The 25,826-nt window shown below is 39.5% G+C and overlaps 1 protein-coding gene across 7 annotated transcripts in view; it reads right to left on the bottom strand.

The window, feature by feature from the left end:
- STARD13 (StAR related lipid transfer domain containing 13) overlaps window positions 1-25,826 on the bottom strand; it is a 302,655-nt gene that overhangs the window by 231,757 nt on the left and 45,072 nt on the right. For all 7 annotated transcript variants that reach the window (XM_086771983.1, XM_086771980.1, XM_086771987.1 and 4 more), the window contains one exon: window positions 21,763-22,672. In XM_086771983.1, coding sequence (XP_086628109.1) covers window positions 21,763-22,515 — 753 coding nt within the window. In that variant the 5' untranslated portion in view covers window positions 22,516-22,672. The remainder of the gene's footprint in view (window positions 1-21,762; window positions 22,673-25,826) is intronic.

Raw genomic sequence — 25,826 nt, 5'->3', positions numbered from 1 at the left:
TTCTGATCTAGGTTTTCCAAGACAAACACAAACCAGGTCAATTTGCATCTTAATACAATGAGCAGGGGAAAAGAAAAAAAAAAGCATTTTCCAAAAACTGAATGACTGCTACCTGAATAGCTTTAAAAAGCTAGTAAGATTTAAAGCTCTAATACTGTGCTTGCCTGCTACATACAGCCCTCCTTATGCTCTATTAGTAGAACAAGAAAATCTTTATCCATGTTTCCCTCTTCCTCACCAGATCCTTGTTCTTTTTCTGTTCTATGTGGAAATGAGAACATATTTCTACTGTATTTAAAGTGATTCTTATTTAAGAGAATATAGGGAAGACAAATAGCCACGTCGAGCTCATAGGGGCCTCCCCTGGTGCCATGACCTTACTGGACACAAACACGTATATAGTAACCTCCACCCTTACTGCCTGTAAGAAAGGAAAATGAGCATGACTTGTAGAAACGATAGTCTTTTCTGGAGACTAGGAGTGAAAAGTAACATGAAGAAGGAAACAGTTACAGGCGGTAAGGGGTATAGTGATAAGATGATATAAAAAATTGTTTTGTGACCCATGTAACACTCAGGAGGTCCCAGACACAAACCCCATAAAGGGTAAAGCAAACTTCAGGGAAAAGCCTTCATAAGCCCTAGAGGAAAAGCTACCGATAGGCTTATCTGCAGCGTAAAGCACTGGAGCCTCCAGAGAGGAAGCACTAATGCTTTACTCACGCTGCTGGAGCCAGAACAAAGCAAGCTGTGTGGTGTGCCCCAACCTGGAACAGAGGAAGCACTACCCCACCCGGAGCAACATGAGCCAATATGGGTGACCCCTCTGGCTCACCTGTCGGGGTGTAGCTGTGGACAGCACCCAACTGCTAGTAGGTCACTGGTCCTGCCTGTGTTTCACTTGTTATTACAACAGCTGAAGCAGTTATGCTTAGTGTTAATAAAATGGTAACTAAAATTGGTAAAGCAATCATCTTAATACAGCAGTTGAATTAAGCAAGGATTTGTCTACTTCCTCGGCACACCACCACCCACGGTCATCAGACAGCTGTTAGAGCGCACCTTGGTGAAAGTTGGTGCCTGGTGCACGGGCAAAGGGCATTAAGGGTACCGAGAGCTGCAAATCAATCCCTGCGCGCCAGCGCCACAGCTGCCCTGGCAATCTAACACACAAGTTGAGTCATTTTTCTAAAAATATCCATGTCAATGCTTCCCTGAAGACCTCTGGAGCAGATTCTAAAGATTAAGATGGTACAGGATAAAGACAGAGGTCTAGTAATATCTGGGAAATTTCTAAACTGTAGATAAAGAACCTATCTTGACACCAAGTGCCAGAACTTCTTTCCTTTTATTAGGAAAGAAAAACAACTCTGTGTAGGTAACTGTAACATGAACTTTTTTCCTTAAAATATCAACACTCTTATGTGCCTAATTTTCAGTTATTTTAATTTTAAAAATTCATATATACAGTGAAAGAATTTCGAAGAAAACTTGTAACAGAGATTGTCTCTATCTATTATCGCACTTCAGCTATTCCATATTTTCTAAGTCATATGGTGTTTCTTTGGTGCCTACGTTACACACAAAAATGTAACTCACAAAATCACTGTTGATAAACATGAAACTGGTACAATGGCTGCAATACTATCATTGTATTCATGACAAACTACCAAAAAACCCCCAAACCCCACTGCACAGGATGAAGATGATAACGCTTTCCAACATTCACAAGCATTCATGCAGTCCTGTCAAATTTGACATTGTCTCCTGCCCAAAAGGTCTAGCAATCTACTACTGAGAAGAAATACTAATGTTAGCAATCCATTTCTAAACAGAAATCAGGAATTAACTGAGAAAATAAAGATTAAAATGCACTTTCTGGAATTAAAGAGTACTCAAGGACAAAAAAGAGAAAGCTTGGCAGAAGGGAAGATATTTTTGGTGGCGAAGAATAGGTGGTGATAAGGAAAAGGATGGAACATGAATTATGAGAACAAGAGAACAGCAGATAATTGAAATAACGTAAACCTTCTAAATTATATCCTGAAACGACTTTCATCCAGCTAACAATAAAGAGAAGGCATCAATCCCAGGCCCAGAAAAGTAATTAGGCACAATTTCCAGATCTTCACTGGAAGTTTGACACCTAAGTACCCAGGTTTAATAGCAGGCTTCAGTATTATTAAAAAACAAGTTAAATGCAATCTATAGATTTGCAGTGAGTTAAGTATTTATTGATACATTTAAATGCATTTTTAAAAAATCAACTACTCTATTAATCACTCCTGAAACTGTTGAGAAACTTCCAGAGTAACAAAAGAGGCAGAATCAGAGTAGATACTAGGAATTTTTTTTTTTTTACAATGAGGGTGGTGGAGCACTGGAACAGGTTGCCCAGAGAGGTGGTGGATGCCCCATCCCTGGAAACATTCAAGGCCAGGCTGGATGGGGCTCTGAGCAACCTGATCTGGTTGGAGCTGTCCCTGCTTCTCACAGGGGGGTTGGACAAGAAGACCTTTAAAGGTCCCTTTCAACCCAAACCATTCTATGATTCTATATAGCTCACGTTGCTAACATTATTTCAAAAACTCATGTAATAGAAAAACCATGTTCTGTTTAAATAAATGCAACTATAATTGTTAAAACATCCCTATATTATTTCATAATACTTTGTTTCATGCCAAGCTATGCTTATTTGTTATACTAAAATAATAAAGAACATTTATGAAAAGTTCCAGTTTGTGTGTAACATGTGCAAGAGCCTGGGCCAAGCTTCCCCATATTGTACCAATATAATTCCACAAAAGACCTTGTGGTTGCCCTGATATAACATAGATCTGCAAGTCCTGCAACGCCTGGGTATAACCACACCAGATTATAGGTGGCATGTGCTTTAATTTATGTTTATTTTATGACAGGCACAATCCTAACATCACATTCAAGTTAGAAAAAAATCTAATTTTGAAACAGCAGCTCTCACAGCAGCAGAGAACCTCCCTGGGATTTTGGACATGAGACAGCAGAACCACCCGGTAAAAGGCACCACAAAGGTTTTTTCCTCCAAAAATCATACAGCAGAGAAAGAACAAAGAAAGGTTTTCTCTACTTCAGTCTAAAAAGCAATTTGTTAACATTATGACTTCCAGGCCACCAGATTTCACTCAGATCCCTCCAACATTTAGCCCTAAATAATTTGTTTGGCAGTAGCATACTTAAAATACATACATAAATAATTAACAAAAATGTGCTGCTTCTTCCCCCCTTCCTTTGCTTGGGGAAGCTTTATTTGACCAAAAATCATCAGACATGTTGTGCTGCCTCCACACCCTCGTGCTCAAGGGCGCAGCACAACGCCACCCGCACCGGGGCCGCTGTGGCACCGCCGAGGAGCACGAAGGCCAGGCCCGGCCCTGCACCCCGGGCCAACGTGGAGGCGAACGGGAGCTGAGAGGAGGCGCCGGCAGGGCCCGCTTCCCCTGCTGCCGCTCTTCCCCGGGCAAGGGAGGGCGGGTTCAGGCCACATTTGAAAGCAGACGCGCCCCTTCACACCGCAGCGGCGAGTTCTTCCGCGGCCATTTGCCACGGGCGGCTGTGAGGCAGCCGGCGAGCGCCCTGTCCCCCCACCCCGCCCAGCCGGCATGCTCAGAGCGGCGCTGAGGGAAGAGGAGCAGCCTGCGCAGCGCCTGGTGAGGGAAGACGGCCCCGCCCTGCGAGAAGGGGTGGGGAGGCGGCCGATGGGGCGCAGGCCCATTCTTCGCCTTCCCGCCCTCCCCGCCAACAATGGCCACCGCCCGCCGCCGGCCCGCGCGCGCACCCAGCGGCCCGCAGCCCCGGCCCGCCCTTCCCGGGAGCTCGCGCGCGCTGGGGGAGGGGAGGGGGGGAGGGGCGGGGCCCCCGCCTCGGCCAGCGCCCCGAGGTGCGCGCGCCGTGCCGCCCGCTTCCTCTTCCCCCGCCCCTGACGTCGCTGGCGGGCGGAGCCAGGAAGCGGGGCGGGGGGAAGGGGAGGGGAGGGGAGGTGGGTCGAGACGCCAGCTCGCGGGGCGGCAGCGCCACCTGGCGGGCGGCGCTGGGCGGGCGGCTCCCGCGGCCCGAGGGCGCCCTCTGGCGCCCCCGCCGAGGGGCTGGGCAGCGGCCGGGAGCGGCGGGGGCGCCGGGGGAGGGCAGTGGGAGCCCGCTGGGCCTTGCCCACTGCCCCTTCCGCCCCCTGCCCCGGCAGCCGTTGGCCGTTCGGACAGACTGCGCGGCGGCCAGCGGGGAGCCGGTCCTCCAGAGAGCGAGGGTGAGCGCTGGAGCCGCCTCCCGCCAGTCCGGCTGGAGCGGTGGGGCCGGCCCAGTTGCCCTCAGGGCCGCCGCGGGCCGTGGCCTGAAGCCCTCCAGGGCCGGGTGCGGGGAGCCGCCGGGGTCCCCGGGTAGTGAGGGGGACGCCGGGCTACCCCCCGCCCCGCTCCTTCCCCCGCAGCCTCCCCAGTGCCTTGTTTCGGTATAAAAACTGTCACAACTAGGGCCGGCTTTCCTCCTTCATCAAATGGCTCTTTTGCAGGGCCGTGCCTCAGTTTCCCCAGTAAGAAGGAACACTTCGGCTAGAAAGACCTGCTTCGTGCAGAGCTGAGTGCGCGGAGCCTTCTGCTGATGCCTTGCCTGCACATCTAAGCAGAGGTAAACGACGCTTCAAAGAAATCTAAAGACAATCAGATTTTCAGAAATACTTCTGCACACACTGGTGGGAAGTTAACTGCTTTTACGTTCAAAGCTACAAGCATTGCACTGAAAAATGGCTAACTGCACGTCTAAATAGTGACATGCCCATGTTTCTGAAAATTAAATCCCTAATGTCCTACACAGACAGAGTGTAGGACATTAAAGTACATCACACTGACTCAGTTGAGACTGATTCTGTTCAACCTCAGGAAAATAATTATATCAAATCTGAGATCTGATTACCTTGATTTCAATAGTCTTAATGAATAATAGGAACTTCATGGATAATGTCAGATAGTTGTAAATGAAAAATATACCCAAATTCTCAAAGCTAGGCAACACTGGATGTCAGAGGCACACAACTCACTCTGAAATAATAATTGTATTTGAACCATTTGATTGTACCTCAGTTCATCTTGGAACAGGCAAATTATCTTACTTTTGTTAGAGTAGAGACAGCCTCAGCTCAGCTCTGATATTTGAACACAAAATGAGACTTCAGACAAGAGAGCAAATTCTTCAGAGAAGTCTCCTGAGAAGAATGTCTAAAGAGAAGCCCAGCTTAAGAGAAGAATGTCTAAAGTCAAGCATTTTTGAAAGCATTTAAGATTTGCTTATTTGGTTTGACATATTAAAATGAGCCTGAGTGGGCAAATTTGGACAGACTTTTTTTTTTTTTATCTTTCTGGTGATATGAAAAGGTTTTTCTTCAAAGTCCATTATATTTTGGGGCATGAAAGGGCAGGATATGAGAAGGAACAGAGGAAGAATAGAAATCCTGGATGCTGGAAGCCAAAGAGAGACTGTAATCACAGTTCCTTTAATTATCAAGAGTCAAGTCTGGCAAAGCATCAGATCCAGATTTGCCAGCCTCCTGCCTTGACATCACGACACTCAGGAGAAACTGGTAGAATGGTGAATCAAAACTTTGAAGCCTGAATTTGAATCATGTTACAGTACAGCTCCTAGTGCCAGAGGAACTTAATTTTAATTGTGGTCCATTGTCATTTGGTTCAATACAAATGACAATAAATAAAACTCCGATTTCTGTTCTTCCTTAATAAATAAAACTCAAGCATATTTGACCAAATCAATCAAAATATTTAAAAATACATTTTAAAAATCAATTCTCTTCCTTTTTCCTTCAGGATGTTCTAGTTGCATTTACTTTTTGTAATAGCCCTTTCCTAAGTGTTCATTATTGGAATTTATGGTTTCAATTAAAATGCTAAATGTATTTTGTCCTCCAAATTTCTTCTGTCATATTTTATTTGGACTTATATGTATAGTAATTATACTTTAGGTAATTATTTCATATTTTCTTCTTCTTCTTTTTTTTTTTTTGCTTGGTGTCTGAAGAGAACAGTCATACTGTTCAGTCTTGGTGCTTGCTCCACTGCTGTGGTATTCCCCCCTGTAACTTTTGAGCAGTTTAGATACCTTTAAGCCAGTTTGAAAGATGTGAAAAGATATCAGAGAGATCAAGCTTCAAAATTTAATCAAAATTTGTGTCTGGATAGACACAAGTGACTCAAAAGATGGCCCACTATAAGCTGAAGATATCAGCCCATATAATTTCTGAGCAGCTGCAGAATGTGAGCGTGTGTGTGCTAACTGGCCAGGCAGTGAAAAGACACCTACAGCTAAAGCATGTGTTGTCTCTTGCCAGAATCATTGCGGGTTTGGGGAGATTCTGGGGAAGGGGAAATAAAAGAGACATGGGCAGGTGCGGAGAAAATCGTAGGAGGTGGAAACTAGAGGTAATGCAGGAATGCTGGGAGAGGACTGGAGTACGGTGGGAAAACACTGAGAGGTGAGGAGTGGATCGGGGAGCAGGAGGTGCTGAAAGGGGTGAGCCAGGAGGCCACAGGAAAGCAGGATGCATTAGTTCTGCAGAATGTCAGTGTGGTAATTTTAAATCTGAAAACCACTTTGGAACAATTCTTTACTTTTCTGCGATAGTCATCAGGAGGTGATTAGGTGAATTCCATAGAAACAGCAGGACAATAAATTTTCACTTCCTACCTTGAGACACTTGATTTTATAAATGACATTTCTTCTGTCATGAGGGGCAATGATCAAGAAATTGAAGAAAAATACATTGTAAGGGAGATGATGGGTTGTTCAGTTCTTATTCAATGATTTTGTAGGATTTGTGTCACTCATCCCACATGCTGTTACATTTTTTTTCATAAGGAGGAGAGGAGTTTCTCAACAGCTGCTGTTTAGGTGTCAGCCCTGCCAAGTTGCTCCTTGCAGAGCCTTGATGAATTCAGTGAACTTCATTAGAAGCTCATCTCCAGTGGCCAAGGATCAAGACAGGGATGTAGTTAGTTCCTTTCTGAATGTCAGCCAGGGGGGAGAGTAGTGAGTTAAGAACAGTCACATAAAATATATTAAAATAATTATTTTATGTGGCAAAATTGCAACAGATAAGTACCTCTCTGCAAATCTTTTCTGAAAAAAAAAAGTAATTAGGAGTGAAGCTGTAAACTAATATCTCTAACTAAAGATACAGTTTAACACAAACAGTAAGTTTGGGGTTTTTTTTAAAGTTTTGGATTTGCCAAAGTTAAAGGTAGGTGGAAGCAAGTTTGGGCATACTGTTGAAATCAGAAATATCATTAAACTTGGCAACTAAATAAAACAAGCTCCAGGTATTACTTACAGTACATGTACATTGTTCTGTTTTAACGTTTTGTATCCCCCGTTTGAGACGGCTTATGTATAGTTGCAGCATTTCAATTATAAGGAGCTTGTCAAAATGACATAAAGACACTGATCATTGCAACAAATAAATCTCCTTGGGTAAATTTTTGGAAGTGAGCGAGATAACTGCAAAGGCACATTTTTCTTTTCATTGTCTAAGTCTCTTAAATGCCTGCACTTAATCAGATGGGATCTCCCTCTGGAGGTCTTCAAAGACACCACCGTCTTTTCCTCTGACTATATAAGGGATTTATGTGTTTCATTTGACAGATTGCTTTTTCCATAATGTGGAAACTGGATACATTCCCTAACACCCAGATCCAGATAATATTCTGCCGATGTCTTAACTCCGTGTTGAGGCAAGACCTGGTGTGCACCATCTCCACTCCCACTCCCTCTTGTCTTCCTCCTACATCCCTAGTTTCTTCAGGAAGAAAATTAAACTATGAGAGCAGCAAGCCTGCTCCACCAGGCCCTGTGGATGATTAGGAACCACAGATTTTTAAATATCTAACTTTTAGATTAAAATTAATTGTTTAAATTATAGAGATCAGATTTCACCGCTCCCTCACTAAGCTGATAAACCAGCAAAAGCTTTCAACCTGGAGAAGCACAGTCTTATAGATAAAGTTTTGAACAGGCCACAAGTTCTACCAATTACACTTCTTGCAAGTCACTTCTCTGTCTTTCTGGTTTGTTTTTTTTTTCACCACCCTTTGTTTGGTAAACTGAGACATATATTCCTGCTATCTACCTATGTTAAAAGCCACGGTGTCAGGTGTGCGACTATAGTACTCTGCTGTAGTTTATGCTCTTTCTTTTTCCTCTAAATGGTAAGAATACCCCTGGCAAATGTAGAAACTGAGAAACTGAAGGAATTAGGTAGAGTTTAAATGCTGAATTTAACATCATCACCTAATGCACAAGAACTGTCATCTGTCTGTGCATGCCTATGTTCCTTAATTTATGTAGTATGTATTTTGTATTTTGTTTTTAATGGTTAACGCTAGTTTTCTGCTTAAAGCGTTCATAATTTTAACTACATTTCTTCTTTTGGAGATCAGAAACAGACATTAATACCATGTGAGTGATCAGAACAACTTTCAGAAACTTAACTATTCATGGTATTTGTAACTATTAATGGTATTTGTAAACAGCTGAAGCCCTGTCTTGCTAGAATAAAAAAAAAACCAACAATGTTGAAGTATGTAAATATTTTGTATTATTACTCCATGGTATTGACTTGTGTATTTTGCTCCCCTTGGACGTCTTACTTCATGAAGAATCTTTCATGGCTTTTAAAATCATAAACAGAAACAGAAGAGTGATTATAGATTTTAACATGTCCCTTTTAGCCTGGGAAAAAGATAATTCTGTTAAAAACCATAAAACACATTCTGTTAAACAAATCACTTTGATCTCAATTTTGAAGAAAAGTTGCCTTGATAGAGTAGCCTTAGGCATCATTCTTGGAGGAAAATAATAATTTCTATATCCCCAGAGCATGTAAACATATTGCTTACACCATATAAATATTTTTGTATAACAGAAAGGTTGGAGATTATGGCCTAGAGCTCAAAAAAATCTATCTTATTTTAAGAGTATGATGGTCCCTAAACAGCAATGATTACTGTTACCAAAACCTTAAGGTTCAGACAAATTCCCTATGCCCTTGCTTCAGACATTTTCTGCTGGGATGAAAGGGGTTGAGAGAAAGGAGTGATCTACAGCAGCTAATTTTATAAACCTACAGCACTGTTGCAATTGCACTAAAGATGTTCTGAGGCAGGTGAAGCTGTAAGCATGAGCCTGTTCCAGGGTTTGCACTATCAAGCTCAGGTTTAGCCTAACCATTATTGATTTCCAGTTCCAATATACATTGTATTTTGAGTACTTTAACATTGTTTGCACTTGCCTCGCTCTTCGTGAAGTACCATAACCAAAAGCATTCAAAAATTCTGTTTATCTATGTTAAGGTATTTGGTAAGCTTTATTTATGTTTGGAAAAGTAATGGTTATTAAAAAGAACAGGAAAATATTATTGTTTGGAATTACTCAGAGAATTAGAAAGAGAAAAAATGAAAAGGGCTGTGGGATGATTATCAGCAGTGGTATTTTCTATTCACAAATATTTCAGTTCCATGTGATGTAAAATATTTTAGCAAAACCCCATCAACCACAATAATCCAAATAAAAAGAACTATTGACATAACTCTGGCAAATAACTGAAAACAAACAATTCCTAGCCTAATTCCAAGTGGCTAGGATTTCAGCTGGTTCCTCCAATTATGTACCTCAAACAAGGTTTAAAAAGTGTACTTTAAAATGCAAGAGACTCAACAATAGCAATAATAAGCACAATCTTCCTAGGAAGAAGCAGCATAATGTAGAATTGCAAGATTTGCAGGTTGAAGAGGCATATCTGGATATCCTTGCTGAAAAGGCTTTACGTGCTGCATTAGCACTTGGGCTATATCCAAACGTTCCGGCGTAAAAGTTGGAAGGATTATAGTTTGTATTTTAATAGTTTGCCTTAATGTAACACTTGAGGAACTTTCAAAAGTGACAAGCTCTCCCACTTGCTTTCCAGTCCTGCTCAACTCTGTATAGGACAGGTCCTGTTGTGATATTGTCACCTTTTTTTTTAAAAAAAAAAAAAAACCCACTATCAACAAAGGGGCTAGAGCACACCTAGAATGAAAATGTGCATAAACTCATAAATAAATAGCTCAGCCCTGCTGGATAAAAGCTGGGAAGACAAAGTAGAAACCAGCCTAGTTGCAACTCACCCAATGTATGTTCAAATTTAAAATTTAAAATGCCAAAGTGAGAGCAATTTCCTTTGGAATCTAAGTTTTTTATTTCTTTAATTTTTTATTTAATTTATATTTGTCAACTCATCAAACTTGGATAACTTTTCAAAGACAGGTTAATTCTGACAACCTTCCTCTGGGGAAAATACCTTTACCTGCCAGTTAAACTATACAAGCTCCTCAGTAGTCCACCAAGCAAGCTGCTGGAGGCTCCTGACGTATCACGCCCAGGCTGAGGAATCATTCACTGTCATGGAGAATTTTGAATCTGTGGGGAGTTCTTTTTTTTCTGAACTGGATTAACTCCAAATTTAAAAATAATTACTTCCTTTGAAAAACCAAATGTTTTTATTTGCCACACCATACCTAGAAGGTTTTTTTTCGGTATATACTGCCAATTTTAAATTGGATGCGTAAACTAAATCTTCCTTCTTAATTTTGTCCAGTTTTCAACCTCATACTTGCTGCTCTTGCACATTCATTTTAATTTGCATTGGAATTAAATGCTATGTGTCCTGAGCTGCTCGTTTGACCACTCCTTAGCATTCGTGACCACTTGAACACAATTTCTGAATAAGAAAGGAACATCCATCGAGAAGGTTTAGTCTTATTTTAGCTTAGATATCCACATTCCATTTAATGCAGCTTAAACTCAAGTTCTTAAGAACTTTATACAAAACTGGAAACATTGCACACAAAAGAAGGTGTTCTGTGATAAAAACTGTAAATGTATGCATTCCAATTTATAGCAGTTCTTACTTTTGCAGAGTTTGCTGTTATTTATTGTTTGTTTTCATGGTAAATTTTTTTTATTTAAACAAGTTTTATACGAGAACATTGAAGTCTCAGTTTTAGAGTTTACTGTCTGTCATTCACATGCAAAGTGCAGGCTTTGTCATGTCCGAAAAGTTTGGTTTCAAAAACATTTTCTGAGCCTGTACAATGCACTTTCGCCTTTACTTCAGAAAGAACAGAATTCGTCCCTGCTTGCTTGGAATACTGGGGGTTTCCCACTAAGCCTTTTAAAACCTGTTTCTCTCTTTTAGCATTCCTTTTTTTTTTTTTTTTATTTACCTCAGTGGCCTTATGTGTCCCCCAGGATAAGACTAAAACCATTAACTCCTTACAACGCTTGAACAATTCAAGATAGCATGTGATCTATGCAATAGAAAACATAAAATGGAGGGCTATCTTGATAGCCCTCTTGGATAAGAGATACATGATAGTATTCCAACTATTATTTTAAAAAACCCCCAGGGTCTATGGAATATTTCTGTCTTCCAGGAGTATTTTTTTTTTAGTTTAATCATCTTTTGTCTCCCAAACATGATCTTTTTTCATATATCATAGAATCATAGAATCATAGAATGGTTTGGGTTGGAAGGGACCTTCAAAGGTCATCTAGTCCAACCCCCCTGCAAGCAGCAGGGACATCTCCAACCAGATCAGGTTGCTCAGAGCCCCATCCAACCTGGCATTGAACATTTCCAGGGATGGAGCTTCCACCGCCTCTCTGGGCAACCTGTTCCAGGGTTCCAGCACCCTCGTTGTAAACAATTTTTTTCCTTATATCTAGTCTAAATCTACCTCCTTCTATTTTAAAACCATTTGCAATGTCTTAATAACTCTGATAACACAGCAGATAAAAGTACAGCTTGAGGTGAATTCTCAGAGCCTGTATCCTTAGTTGCACAAGTACTCGGTGCTCTGCTTCTCATAGTTCAGGCACTGATCTTGGTCAGGCCTGTTGTTAATAAAAAGCAGGTTATTGCTGACTGCTGACTTTATATTGCTATCTTGGCCAGTCTGTGTATTATTTCTTCCAGTTATTGGCTTTGCATACTTTTCATCTTGGTCTTGATGTATGAAGTTCTTATTATAGAATGAAATACATACAAGTTGCAGTGTTATATTCTGTTATTTCTTTGCAGACTTAGAAGCTTTTCTGACATTTTAATGTAAGTAAATCAGTCCCTGACTAACTGCAAAGGCTTTTGCCACAATGCAAAATTGTCATTACACAGCTACTGAAATTTCACCGTTATACTGTTTTAATAGGAACAATAAATACTAACTGCAAAACTTACAGTAGATTATATAATGTATTGCTAAATACTTAATCACAAAGATTAGATTAAGGCCAGACAACGTTACTCTGAATATACAGTATAAGTAAGCTATTAAATCTTTGACACTGAGACATTACCTATTCCAGACCTGACTTTTGAAACAATGGATTAAAAGTCTAAATGCCAGCCAATTTCAGAACAGATAAAGAAAGCCCAGTAATACAATCCAAAAGTCTGGTGAGATTTTACTGAAGTTAATTTCTGGAAGAAAAATATTTCAAATGCAGGAGCTGGTCTCAATGTGCTGTCAGTTTTATTTCTGAAGAACTCCAAACTAATTCAGAGGAGGTTTTACTTAGTTACACTGCAAAGGTCTTGGTTCTGAAATAATTCAACACTAGGCAAGGATTTTAGTTTGGACAAAATCTTGGATAGCTAAAAGCTGTCTATTTCCATTTTTATTACAGTTTAAAATACTCGATAGCTGGAGTGATTGTTAAGAAAAGTCTTGAGGGTGATGACATTCTCTCCTACAGAAAATAGGCGCACAAGAATGTCATAAAATGAAATATCAGATTCATTATCCTAAAATTTCTAGGAAGCTCACTACATTTTAAAAAAGTTTTTAAGTTTCTCTGAATTTGTTTCAGACATGGACCTCAGTGTTCACACAGATTGCTGGTTATGTGATAGCTGGTGATGTGGCAATACCAAAATGATCATAGATCCTGGGGCATGTCAAATTATATGATCAGGTCTGTGGTGCCATGGACATATCATAGAATCATAGAATGGTTTGCGTTGGAAGGGACCTTCAAAGGTCATCTAGTCCAGCCCCCTGCAAGGAGCAGGGACATCCCCGACTAGATCAGGTTGCTCAGAGCCTCATCCAACCTGGCCTTGAACATTTCCATATGTCCATTACAATATCAAGCTAACATTATTTTATTGGAATTTCACACAAAGAAGGACACAGACATCCTAGATATATCATTAGAAACTGATTTTATTAACTGGGCATATGTTACCTAAGAAGAATTTTCAAAAGCACCAAAATGCCTTATAGGAAGTGCCAAAAACTTTCACTGTGACTTTTGTGCATGTGAGGAAATTTGTAATTAATTTTTCTTACTTGCGCTCAATAACTTTGCCATGTTGTGAAACATACCTTCCAAGGTTATTAATTCAGTAACATTCTGTTACTTTTAACTTTTAAAAAATATACTGCATTTCTGTTGCTGGACTTGAAAAACATACCAAATCCTCACCTATAAGCCAAACAAGCTTGAAAATGCAACCCAACCCAGTGCCCTCATCTTTTGCGCAAGTTTCCAGTCTTACAAGTTGCTCTGCTTACTGCCGATCCCACAGTTTATCCACCATCTCCATCTGCACCTTGAAGGAATATCTTAATTTCAATGGTAAGCAGATTAACAGATTTCTACATGTTTCTTCTGGTTCCCCCCACCTAAGACCCAGTCTGTAAGTCTCACGGGTGCCTATTCCCATGCTCTGACAGAGGAATGTAGTTTCTCAGAGCCTTGACTTAGGGCTTATTTTCTGTTGACTTTTGCTCTACTTCTGTAGAGGTGCATGAAACACTTTAATGGTCTCACATTGCAGAGGTTCCAGATATTTTCAAATATTTGTAAAGTAGAATCCTGATATACTTCTTTTATTTTATCAGCTTAGTGCAACCATAAACACATTTTCTGGCAAGAGCAATAGTGATATTGCTGTTTGCTGAGGTGGCCATATGATTCTGAAGTATTCAAATACGCAACAAATAAAGGAGTCAGTATCTGAAAAAATCATAACCCAAGTTACATATTTTGAATACTCTTCTTTTTTAGGATAGTACACTAATTGTGTTAACTATTTATTCTCCTGAAGCTTTAAAGATAAATATAAACCACACTCTAATACTTATGAACAGGCTAACACAGGAGTTCCCAAAATTTTGTTTGTGGGGCCTCTTAATGTGTGCGCATGGGACCACCATGAGGCTGTGCAGCAAAATTCATGGGCAGCACAGTGTCTTCACAGTGCAGCTAGGATGGGCAGCATAAAACCTTTGTCAGACACTAGTAGCAGATAGCCATACTTTGGAACTTGCTAGCCTGAAGATCTTTCATGATGTTATGGAAACTACTTAAAGTACCAAGTTTTACACGTTATCTTGAACAGCCCAAGGGTTTCACACTGTGCAATATAACTCAATAATCTCACCTTCTGTAATTTCATGTTTCTTAATTCAACACCAAGCTGAAATGTACTTTGTAAATTTTCTGAATGAGTTTGAAAGTCAAGGTGAGTTGTCTTTTTGACTAATTATCTGATTTTCTTTATTATTTTTTCTTGGAATTTTAATTTTCTCAGAATCTCACTGTACAGGTAATATATACCCTATACTATACATTTTTGGAGAGTGATGGTATTGTGCACCAGAAATGATTTCAAACTGTATGAAGGGTCAAGTACAAAAAAGCCCTCTGAATTTTTCAAGTGCTAGTTCACCCATCACATGGAGGTTTGTTTATCAGCTTTACTTCTGAAAAGGATAGATTTTGTCCCCTCATATTACAACTTTTCTTGAGGAGTCTTTTTGTCAGAACCCATACTGGGGTTGCTGCAAAAGTTTATAGGATACTTTTTACAAAACCAGAGTGCATGTGTTTTCTTCAAATTCAACCCAGCAGCTGCTCAAAACAATTCTGTGATTTGAAAGACAGATATCTGCTGATGTCAAGAAAGTGCATCTTTTCTGAGGGCATATATATTTTAATTTTTTAATTCTCTAGTAATGAACAAGGTATCATGCATGTTTACTAAAATATGCAAGCAGCATGCAAGTATACTAAAGAGATAAAAGGCAGTAATTTTGATAGTATCTACGTGTTTTCCTACATGATTCCAGTATACCAATTATTTTTTATATGATATTTCAGCACATCCTTAAGTTACCATTCCTGACTGTACTGTACTGTTATTTTCCAAAGTTCCTACAATTTTGTAATAGAAACAGCCATACAGCTAATTTCCACTTTAGTAAGATGCAAATTTGAACTTCCTGCTCTCTTCCATCACAGTAAGTAGGACACAAGAAATGCTATATCCTAATGGAAAATAGTTACATTGTTAAGAATAGTGAGATTAGAGAAAAAAATGTACTCTTTACAAAATGCTATGTTCATCATTAGTCCCTCAAATTTTTAAAATTAATAAAGGCTCTTTCTTTTAAATTAATATTTAGAATTCCTAAGCCAGCATTTATCTGACTTTATTATTAAGAGCCAATTGTGATTATTTATTGACTGATAGTAATGCATCATTGCTAAAACAATCAGCAGTTCAAGTTCCTTTCCCAAGCAGGCAAAAAAACCCATAAACACTAGAAACTTTGCAAAGTTCAACTCACTGTGTCTCCACCTGTCAACTCTAGAGAATACATAACTGAAATACAGAAACCTCAGACGTACAAAGGAAATTAGAATGTACAAAGCCCAGTGCATCACTCCTGTCTTAGATAAGTAATTTCCCATTTTCCTCCCCTTAACTTCCTACTCTCTTCTCCCTGGCAATTGTTGTTTCAGCACTCAGTTGTCCTGCCTGAGTAGACATCCCATGTCTGCAGAAGATGAACAAAAAGGGAGATAATAATAACGGTATTATTTCTCATGAAGAATGCATCACAAGTTTGCAACTATTCTCCTCCTCTAGTTTTGGAGTTTCAATTTGATAGAGTAAAGAGAAGAACAAACTTCCAAAGTATGGGAGGAATGGGAGAAGGAATTTGTGCTTCACTCTTATATGTTCTTTATTAGTTTTTGCTCTTGTACAGCTGAATTAGAGAAGAGGAAACTATTGCAGGGCAATTTTCAGATAGCTTAAATCCCACCTTACTTCTGGCGCCTCATTAGTGAAAACAGCAAAGTACTTCTTGGAAAAGTTCTTCAGAGTGGCTAAGCAAGGCATTGAGCAGGAATACAAGAGGTACAAGGACTTAGCAGAATTTCAGCCATCCAAGTATAAGGGTAAGAAGCTTACTTTGGCAGGCCCAGGTACGAATCATAGTTGTAGGCTTGACTGCTGCTGTGTTTTGATCATTTAAATTGAATGAACTCAATCCAATTTGAACAAAGTAAATTCATTGTCAAATACTTAAAACTTTCTGATTCCTTTCTCATTGGATATGATTACATGATTAAAATATTTACAAGGCACACAGAAGGATACTTATATTTTAAGGAATCATAATTAACTTCAAAAACTATGGCTTTGAATAATTTTTTGAGGATTTATCCCCTCCTATATGTCCTTGTCTATTTATTTTGTCTTGCTCCTTTGGTGGACTTTTGATGTTTGTGAAAAGAAGAATGAAAACACAGGCCAGAAGCTGACGAAATGTAGGACAGATGCTATGGAAACTTCCGTAGTACATCTCAGCAAATTATTTCAGCTTGAATCTGAACTCTTGTGGTCTAAGCTTATACAATGACTATCAAACTTGTCACTCAGTAATGATTGTATAATGAGGATAAAATTTACCTAATTGTAATACAAGGATGGAACAAGGAAATTCATGAAAATAAGTGAATAATCAAGGAAAGAGAGATCGGGAGGCCTAATCGTCCATCTTCCTGCCAGTGAAGGACTTTTTTCTGTAACCATTTCCAGAGTTCAGCTCGCTTAGCTTTAAATGTCAAAAGCAATGGAACTTTCACAAATCTCCTTTGGAACACTACAGTTTTACTTAAAACAAAGATTTACTCCCAGTGAAAGGTGATGCACAGCTGCCCCATTAACACTGCCCAGTGCTGTACACGGAGACTGGGTTTCCTAACATTGCACTGGCCACTCCCATGACTGTGCAGCCTCCTCCAAAAGTCTTTGAGTTTACAGTCTGGAGGCCAAATCCTAACAAAGATATTCATTGTGAATACTACCTTAATTACCTAAATTATCTGTTTGGGTCATCTTGTCTCCGTTACTCCTAGGGAGTGGTATCTCACTCTGTTTGACCCAGCTGAACAAGGCAACATTCAGTGCAAATATCAGACCATCAGCGTCTGGCTTTAAACCAACAGCCAGGTTTGGTTTAGACCTTCCTAAATGTGTTGAAAGAAGCATGACATAAACCTGTGTGCAACTCAAGATCCCGAAAGGTCTCCCAGATTCCTGTGTAAGGGCTAGCAGATTTGGTGCTCTGGGCCTGACACGATGGCAGAGGGCAAGGGAAAATAGTATGGTAGAGGCTCCCTTAATGGATTCCTGCTGAATAAGGAAGGTCTCTTGTTTCTTTACGAACAGTTATTTTTCTGGGATTCTCTTGGAAGTGACACCTATATGCAAACTCATATTATAGATAAAAATGGGCAACCATAATCCTAAGAGGAAACTGGACCCAGACGGACAACACTTTCCAACAGTTAATTCTTCAACCTTCCCAGATAGATTTTAGAAAGAGGTGACTGTGTTCCATCAAGCAGCAGCCCTGAGAAGAGGACCCATTTGGAGAATCTTGAGTGTCCCATGGGGAGATACCCAGTATGTGGTCCTGGCGCAGACACCGGCAGGCTGCAGAGGGGCTGCTGGAGCATCTAGCACGTCCTGTTCTGACAGTTAGCTCTAAGCAGTTCCTTTTCAGCGTGTGGGCTTCCTGGCTTGCCCCCTTCTCTCTCTGACACAATAGAGGAAGCTGTGACAACTGTCTTAGGTGCCCTAAATAATGTCAACAGTGACAGAAACTTTGTTGGCTCTTGTAATAGCTAATATGGGTTCCCGGAGAGGATTTCCAGTTCGCTACTGTGTTGGTAAGACTATTGCTTGCCTCATTGCAGCAGCCAGCAACAGCAGCAGGATTTTTATACAGTCACTGAGGTGAGAGAAGGTCCATGACAATTCACTTTGTCAAGGGTATGGTTTTATAATACTTCTTTTTCCGTAATATCTGTCAAATATCTTCAATTTTTTATTTGACTGAAATGCTACTCCTGGAAGTAACACGTATTGTCTTGAGACTATGTAAGGATAGGATAAGATTACTGATATACAGCTGCACAGTAGTTCATGGTTAAATATGGTTATCAGCTGGGTCCTGCTCAGTACAGTTTGAAGAAATTGCAATCTAGAAAAATGTTGTTTCAGAAGCTATTCTGAATAATTTATTGCCACTGCAAACTGAACTCGTTGCATGCACAAAGAGAATATGTAGTTTAATGTAAAGACATCAAGTAAAACAAGCAAGGAGGAATGGCTCAAGATACCACTTCAGAGTTGCCAAGAAAACCTCTGGGCCAAACAAAACAAACAATCATAAATAATATTAGAAGGACATGAGTGATGTAAAAAATATTCCCATTCAAGATAGAAGAGGAGTTTTGCAAGGAAGGTAGGCAGAGCAGACAAACCTATAATGACAGCACAGAAATTCACTGGTGTGTTTAAAGAAGTGCTGTCTTAGCGATGATGTTGCCTAGATCATCATCCAAAAATTAGAAATAACATGAACAATATTTCAGACATGTATATAAACTTGATTTTAAATCTTCAGAATTTTGCTTCCCCAGTTGAAATAAATGTTATTTTTAATTTAAGTACTCTATTTGATCATTGAATGTACCACTGATTGTAGACTCCTGACAAGGGAAAAATCGTTGCCAAATTTAGATTTGATGACAAAGCACAGGAAATATATATGGGACTGGTGTAAGGGTGGAAACTCAGGGACCATACCGAATCACAAACTGAACAGAAGTACCATTTATCTCGTACCACTCAGAACAGAGAGATGCTGTTTGCCTTTGGAAAAAAAAGAAAGAGCTTTTTTTTTTCCTAATGGGCACCATTGTATTAATTGTTTTCAGCAGTTTCTTCTGCTTGTAACACAGTTGGCAGCATACAGAAGTTGTACTTTTTTTTTCCTCTTCACTCTACATATTTACTGTTCAGTGTACTTGGAGATTTGTCTCTGCTTATTAATTAGAATGAAACAAGAAATTCAGCAATTATCACTTAAATGCCTGTAACAGCTATTTAAGAGGCGATTCAGACACCAGCCTTGATGGTGGTGGCTGCCTGGGAGGATGAGTGCTCCCCAGCCTGGAGAAGGTGACAGCCTTTCTTACTTTCCGTACATAAAATAGAAGATTTGCAGTCAGTAACAAGTACTTTTCCTTAGGAATGCCCCTGCAGGGTAGATCTTAATCACTATTTCACTCTGAACTCTGGTAGCAAGGATTTAGCCTGGATCTCAGTCAGGGTGCTGTGTGTGATAGCCTGTATCTGTATGGCTGCAATGATTTGTTTGCTACACTATTTTTAAGTCTAAGGCTTAGCAGTAATGGTTGCTTTAGACAACATTTTTATGCCATGCTGTCTTTATTTAGTTAATTTCTTTCCACTAGAAAGACATTTTTTCCACAGCCTCATTTCTAAATAATAGAAATAGGTAACTTGACAATGACATACATTTGCATGAACCAGAGTCATGGAGGGAATTTTTTTTTTTAGAAGCATGACTGCTGCTAAAATTTGAGAGACAAGATAATCCTTTTTCTTAAATTCTTTGAGGCTTTTCTAGAATGATACATACTTATTTACATGGGAAAAAAAATCAAAACCAGGACTGCATCATTGCATCTGCCCAGTTTTTGAAACATTTTGACACATTCACCAAGATTTACTAGGTAACTTCACATGCTTGTCTGGCAATTTATAATCCATTATTTTGGACTACAAGCTGCATCCTTGAGTTTATTTTTACAGCAGAGACATAAAGTAAACTAAATGACAACAGCCCCTGGACTCTCCCTTTTATCTATGGGAATGACCTTCACTAAACAGCATGCAAGGCATGTTGTGCATGCATTTTGATATATATTTATATTACTGAGAATGTTTCTGAGTAAATGAGGAAGCAAGCCTTGGCTTAGGGTAGAGTAATAATGTGATTATTTAATAAATGATGTGTCACAAGAATCTCTCAGGGTCAGTATTGCATCAAAAGGTGAACTGTTTTGGAACCATCTTTTGGCCTTGGTTTTCTAAGATCAGCTGCTGAGAAAATTTCGTAAAAATCTGGCTGATTTCTCTGTGAGCTGATGGGTTTCCTCAGTAAAGCTGGGATACATATGAAATACAATCACAAAATACTCACTCAGTTTTGTGGGTATTTTGTTAAGGGCACATTCAGTTAAGGGCAGAATTAGTCTCCCCAGATTGAAGATAGATTGGTATTAAAGGAGAGAAGTAATTAAGTATTGTATACTATAATTTTGATGTTAATATGATCATTATCATCCAGATTCTACTTTATTCCATTTAATCAGAAAACAATAAAGCAACTCAGTGTTTTAAGCACTAGAAGTAAAAGGAGAAGTGCAGATAGAGAAAAATAAAACACACTGGGTAAAAGACTAGGGCTCCACCCTGATTTTCAAGGCATAAAGCTGATTTACATGGAAAATTACTCTTAAAAGCTGGAGGAGGAGAAGAGAGAGGAAGGAAAGGTATGCCTGACCTGCAGTTTAAGATTAATTTGTGCTACAGGGTCAGGAATGTTGGAATTTTAAGAGTTTGTTTTGCCCACTATTTGGAGTCACTTCATATTTTTGTACTAGAGCTGAACTTCTCCAATGATAAACATGTTTAGCTTCAAACATTTGGTTTGTCACCAGCTGGGAGCAGGGGGAAAGCCTTGCTTATTCTCCAGACTAGTGAGAACTTACTTGGAAAGCTCTTGTTCCTCCAGTTCCAAAAAACACAGCTAATTTACTCAACCCTTTTTTTTTTTTCTGGAAAGGTTATAGTTGGATGATTCTTATTACAGAGTGTTTTTCATTTTGTCCTAAATCGTCTTAAATTTTCATTTTGGGTGTTGGTCTATAGACCATCATTATGTGTACCAGAGCAGATACAAAAAAAAAAATCTGATTATTTTATTTTAAAATAAACACGTCCTCCATATTATTTTAATGAAATAAGAATGTAGGAAACACTGTTATTTAGCAGAAGCAGCGCTGTGGGTTAGGTGGTGCAGTGCTACAGTGCCACTGCACTAAAAAAAGGGCATTTTTCAACGTGAAGAAGTATACTCTGCTCTCAGAGTAAATCTGAGCTCTATCCCTTTGGAGTAGTCCATAGACTCAGAGAATAGACTCTGTACATGGCATGATATATGATCTTGTAGGAGCAGGGGAAACTGAGCCCATGTTCCCATTTTAAAAAGCAAAGGAAAACAGAAAACCAACGTTTGGAGTTCAGGTTAATAAAAGTGTGGCCCATTTGAAGTAATAGATTTGTCCAATGTAAAAACCTAGTATGCTTTTACCGCAGGTTTATATTCTTAATTATGTAATTCATATCAATTATCATTGCATAACAATTTAGCAACTCCTTCTCCTCCTGTAACCAAGCTGAAATGATACCACTTATTTAAAACACACTTGGAAAAAAAAAGTAGCTTGTATTACCTCCAGCTCCATATGTTTTTCTTCCTTGTCATGGTCCTTCAATTCCTTTTCAGAATGATCATCGCAGTCTTCTAAATGACAGATGTGTTGATATTTAGAAAGTTCATGTTTAGCTTGCTTTCTTTGGGAAACATTCCTTCTATGGGGACCACTGAAAAACACCTCATACAGTGGCAGTTCTGTAAACACATCATCATCATCTCTACCATCTGGTTCTTCCTCTTCAGACAAAAAATCTTCCGCTTCTCCTGCCTCACTAATATGGAGTTTAGTTTCAGCTTCATGTGATAAAAAATCGAAATCAGAAAATGTGATAGCGCTTGGTGTATGTTTTATGACTCTGATCCCATGACTTCTTTCTGGTTTCTTTTCTGATTTTTTTCCTGTGAGGACTGGCGGTTCTCTGGGGGAAGGAAGGTTTAAAGGATCTTCCTGTGGCTTGTGCCTTGCAGAACACAGTAATTCCTCACAAAGGTGCTGTGTCTCAGACTGATGGGTGGCACTGACACACCCTGCAGCCTTGCCAGGTTGCAAGGATGTCTGATTGTGGTCTAATAAGGGCGATGCAGACAGCAAACTCAACCCAGGTTCCAGTAAAACATTCTGGCATTCAAATGGACTTGCCTGTTTTTCTATCTTTCTTTGGTATTCTTCATACTTTGCTTCCTTTGGAGTCCCCAGGCACTTGGCGGATGTAATATAAGGTGAGCCCTGTTCTTCATGGATGTTAGTTTCCATTCCAATGAGTTTCATCCATCAGAGATCAAAATGACTTCATTCTTGGTTTTCCTAAGAAACATAACTCCAAATATGTAGCTGGGAAATATCTTCTTATTTTTCCAAAATCATGATCACACAGTCGTTATTAATGTCTGGATTGTCATACAAGACGCCTGAATCCTCTCTGATTCTGAAAATGAAAAAAAAAATTATTAATAGTAACATGCTTTCATTGGAGTGCATCAGCAAAAGCAATCCTGAAACATGAAATTCCTGTATCAAATTTACTTATAGGACTCTTCAAAAATATTTGATGTATTCAGATTAAATGAACTTAAAATATGAGAACCTTGACTTGTTTACCTTAGAGACTAGGAAAGAACTGGCAAATGCAGAAATGGTTTTTAAATATTGACTTTATGTTGATTATTGACACAAGGGTTAAGAATCATTCAAAGTGATGTTAAATATATGCTTGTTACCAAAAATTGTTGTTATCTGTTAAATCACTGAAAACTCTTACACTGTTCTGATAAAGCTACTAAAATGTGATAGGGGAGAGCAAGGAGCTAAAGTAATTGACATAAAAGAAAGAACTTTCTGTCTCTTGGCTTCTATGAATGGCCAATGCAGTGCAGCACCTGTCCATTTCCAATAAATTTGCAAAGCAAAAAGACGGGGCTAAAAATAACAGAGAGCTTCAGTACTACATCAGAGTTGGCTATGTCTGATTTAAATTCATCTTAACTTCTGTGCTCACATCTAGGCACATGGGAAGAAGAGAGCAGCTGAAGAACCGATCTTGCATTGCTGAACAGCTTACATTCACCCGTATATGTGATTTACTTCTTGTGACAGATTGAATACTGATGGTATTTATTTTAACGATTGTTTCAGTACTCCATCTGTGAGAGAGCAAAACAGAACAGAAGCTTTTCAAAATAAAAAGAGAAGCTTAAGCCTTTGATGTATGTGGCAAACCTGTCAGTGATGAGGAAGATGTGTCAGAAGGCAGCGCTGTGATTGTCAAAGTGGGAAGCAAGCAAAGTAAGATGCTGGCATGTGACATGCCTCTCGCTGCATGTGCCATAAACTGAGGAACACTCACCAGCTAGGCATGTTTTAGTGCTGGCTAGTGTATATTTTAGTATTACAGACATACCTGGGGTAATAGAAAGAATACTGTTACACATATAGAAAATTTGGATTTATTATATTACCTCTGTCATTTGCACTGCAGCTGTAAAAGGTGTGAACATGCAGGTACGCACTGTTCAGGCAGACTTTCAGCTACTGCTAGCTATTTAGAAGTAAGACATTATTCTGAGCAGCTGTCTAGCCTCCTGCTGGAGTCAGTGGAGAGAGAAAAATGCTTCCTGAAGGTAAATGCTCTCACTTATCTTGGATACCTATTTTAACATGGGATGAGTCTCCCTCCTGGCATGACCATCTTATCCAAAACCGGTCACTCAGCTGTTAGAGGGACAAATAAAGGCAAGAAGAATCTCAGCCCATATATCTTTGTTATACAATAATAACAGACTACATCGTCTCCATGTGAATGAGAAACCTACTTTTGAAGCCCTTATTTTCTCAAAGCATCAAGTTAGCCATCTACATAGAACTGACTTCACTTTCAGAAGTGCTGAAGACCTTTGATTCTCCCTAGCATTACGTGAACTAACTGAGCACAATGTCTTTGGAAAAGAAAACACATTCCCACGTTTGCAGGGAATGACTGGAATAACTAACATTTCACATAATATTTTCTACATTGTGGGCACAGTGAAAGAGCCTCCTGGCATTTCAAGTGAATATTATTATCTGAGCTTCGCTATGAGCCATCACCTTTGTTTTTCAGTCCCTGGCACTCAGTAGCCCGCAAGAAGGCGTGCTGCTGGCACCCACACTCCCACCATGCAGAGCCAGGTGTAAGCGAAGAAGATTTGCCTGTTCTTGAAGACTCCCCAGAAAGCAGCAGAAGAGCATTGGCCTGGATGCCCACACTGGCCTGTTGCCATCAAGTGAGAGGATGGGTTATGTTCACCAGCCATTGCTGCTGCCCCACCCCCTCACCCCCCGCCCCGTTCCTTACCTATTGGTAGTTCCAGCATGAGCAGCAGTGCTCAGGCCTCCAGATCCCCGCCACAGACTCTCTTTCCCAGCTTCACCCTTTCCTATTGTCACTCTTCCTTTTCTGGAAGAAATTGCCCATTCTCGGCCTGTTCCCTGAACCCTCTGTAGTTCTGGTAATGCTGCCAAACAGGCTCTGCTGTGATGAGATCTGCAGGAGTACACCTCTGTGTTCATAGAAACATTTTTACTGTAACAAACCCAAAATACAGCAAAAAATGCTCCAGAAGCTACAGAAATTCTGCAGAAGGCAAGTGTGGGATAAGTGAATTACATTTTTTTTTTCATTTCTAGTATTTTAGGATGATGCTTTAGACTCCAAAACATGGATTGTCATCCCTGCAAAAATTTCTTTTTTTTTTTTTTTTTTTTTTGTCATTTCTGGATATTCCTAGCATCTAAAATCAATACCCAGCTTTTTTAAAAATTTTACTAATGAGTTTTGGTTTTCACAGGATGTGATGTAAAGCTGTAATTCTTACGGTTTAATTACAAAAGGCCCGAAAGAGTGTTTCCATTCATTAGATTTGCTTACTCCATTGGACTTTTTTTTTTTTTATTTTTATTGGGACAAAGAAAGTATGCAAAACCAGGCTGGTTTTGTGCAAGTGTGGCAATAAATCTCTGAAGAGGAAGTGGTAAGAGGAGAGACTGTGAGTTTACCCTCATTCATCCTGTGGAACATATCTCTCTACTCAATCTAGTAGTGACTGGGGAAAAAAACACCCTTATACAAAAGATCAAATTCCATATTTTATAACGAGTTATACACAGACATTTATAGCTCCTAAAAACGGAGGATTTTTGGCAGAGCTGTGGATTTGGAAATCCTGCCCATAGCAAAATGTGTAACTCAGAGAGGTCTGAACATTCAGAGCTAAATCTGTACATGTCATAAAAGGCCTGTAACACACCCCTGCAAAGTAAGATAATTCTCACCACAATTCTGAATGTATGCACTTACAAGTTCTGAAAAATAATAATCTTTCTGGAAAAGGTCTTCAAGGCTTCATAAATAGGGAAATTACTTTCATATGCACACATAATTGTACATATAAACTGTAGCATTATATCTACTGGTAGGAGCTAGTGTGGGTAAAGATATTGTTGAATAATAAAAGTCTCCTGGGCATATGTGTGGGGTTTTTTTTGCAACTAGAAGGGAAATGTGGGGGCTAGCATAGCTAACTGTCCAACAAAATTGACTCCAA

Source organism: Chlamydotis macqueenii, chromosome 1 (genome assembly GCF_036417535.1).
Source record: "Chlamydotis macqueenii isolate bChlMac1 chromosome 1, bChlMac1.mat, whole genome shotgun sequence".
In the NCBI taxonomy this organism is placed as follows: domain Eukaryota; kingdom Metazoa; phylum Chordata; class Aves; order Otidiformes; family Otididae; genus Chlamydotis; species Chlamydotis macqueenii.
Note: the sequence above shows the minus strand (reverse complement) of the source record. Positions and strands in the feature narration are given on the sequence as shown.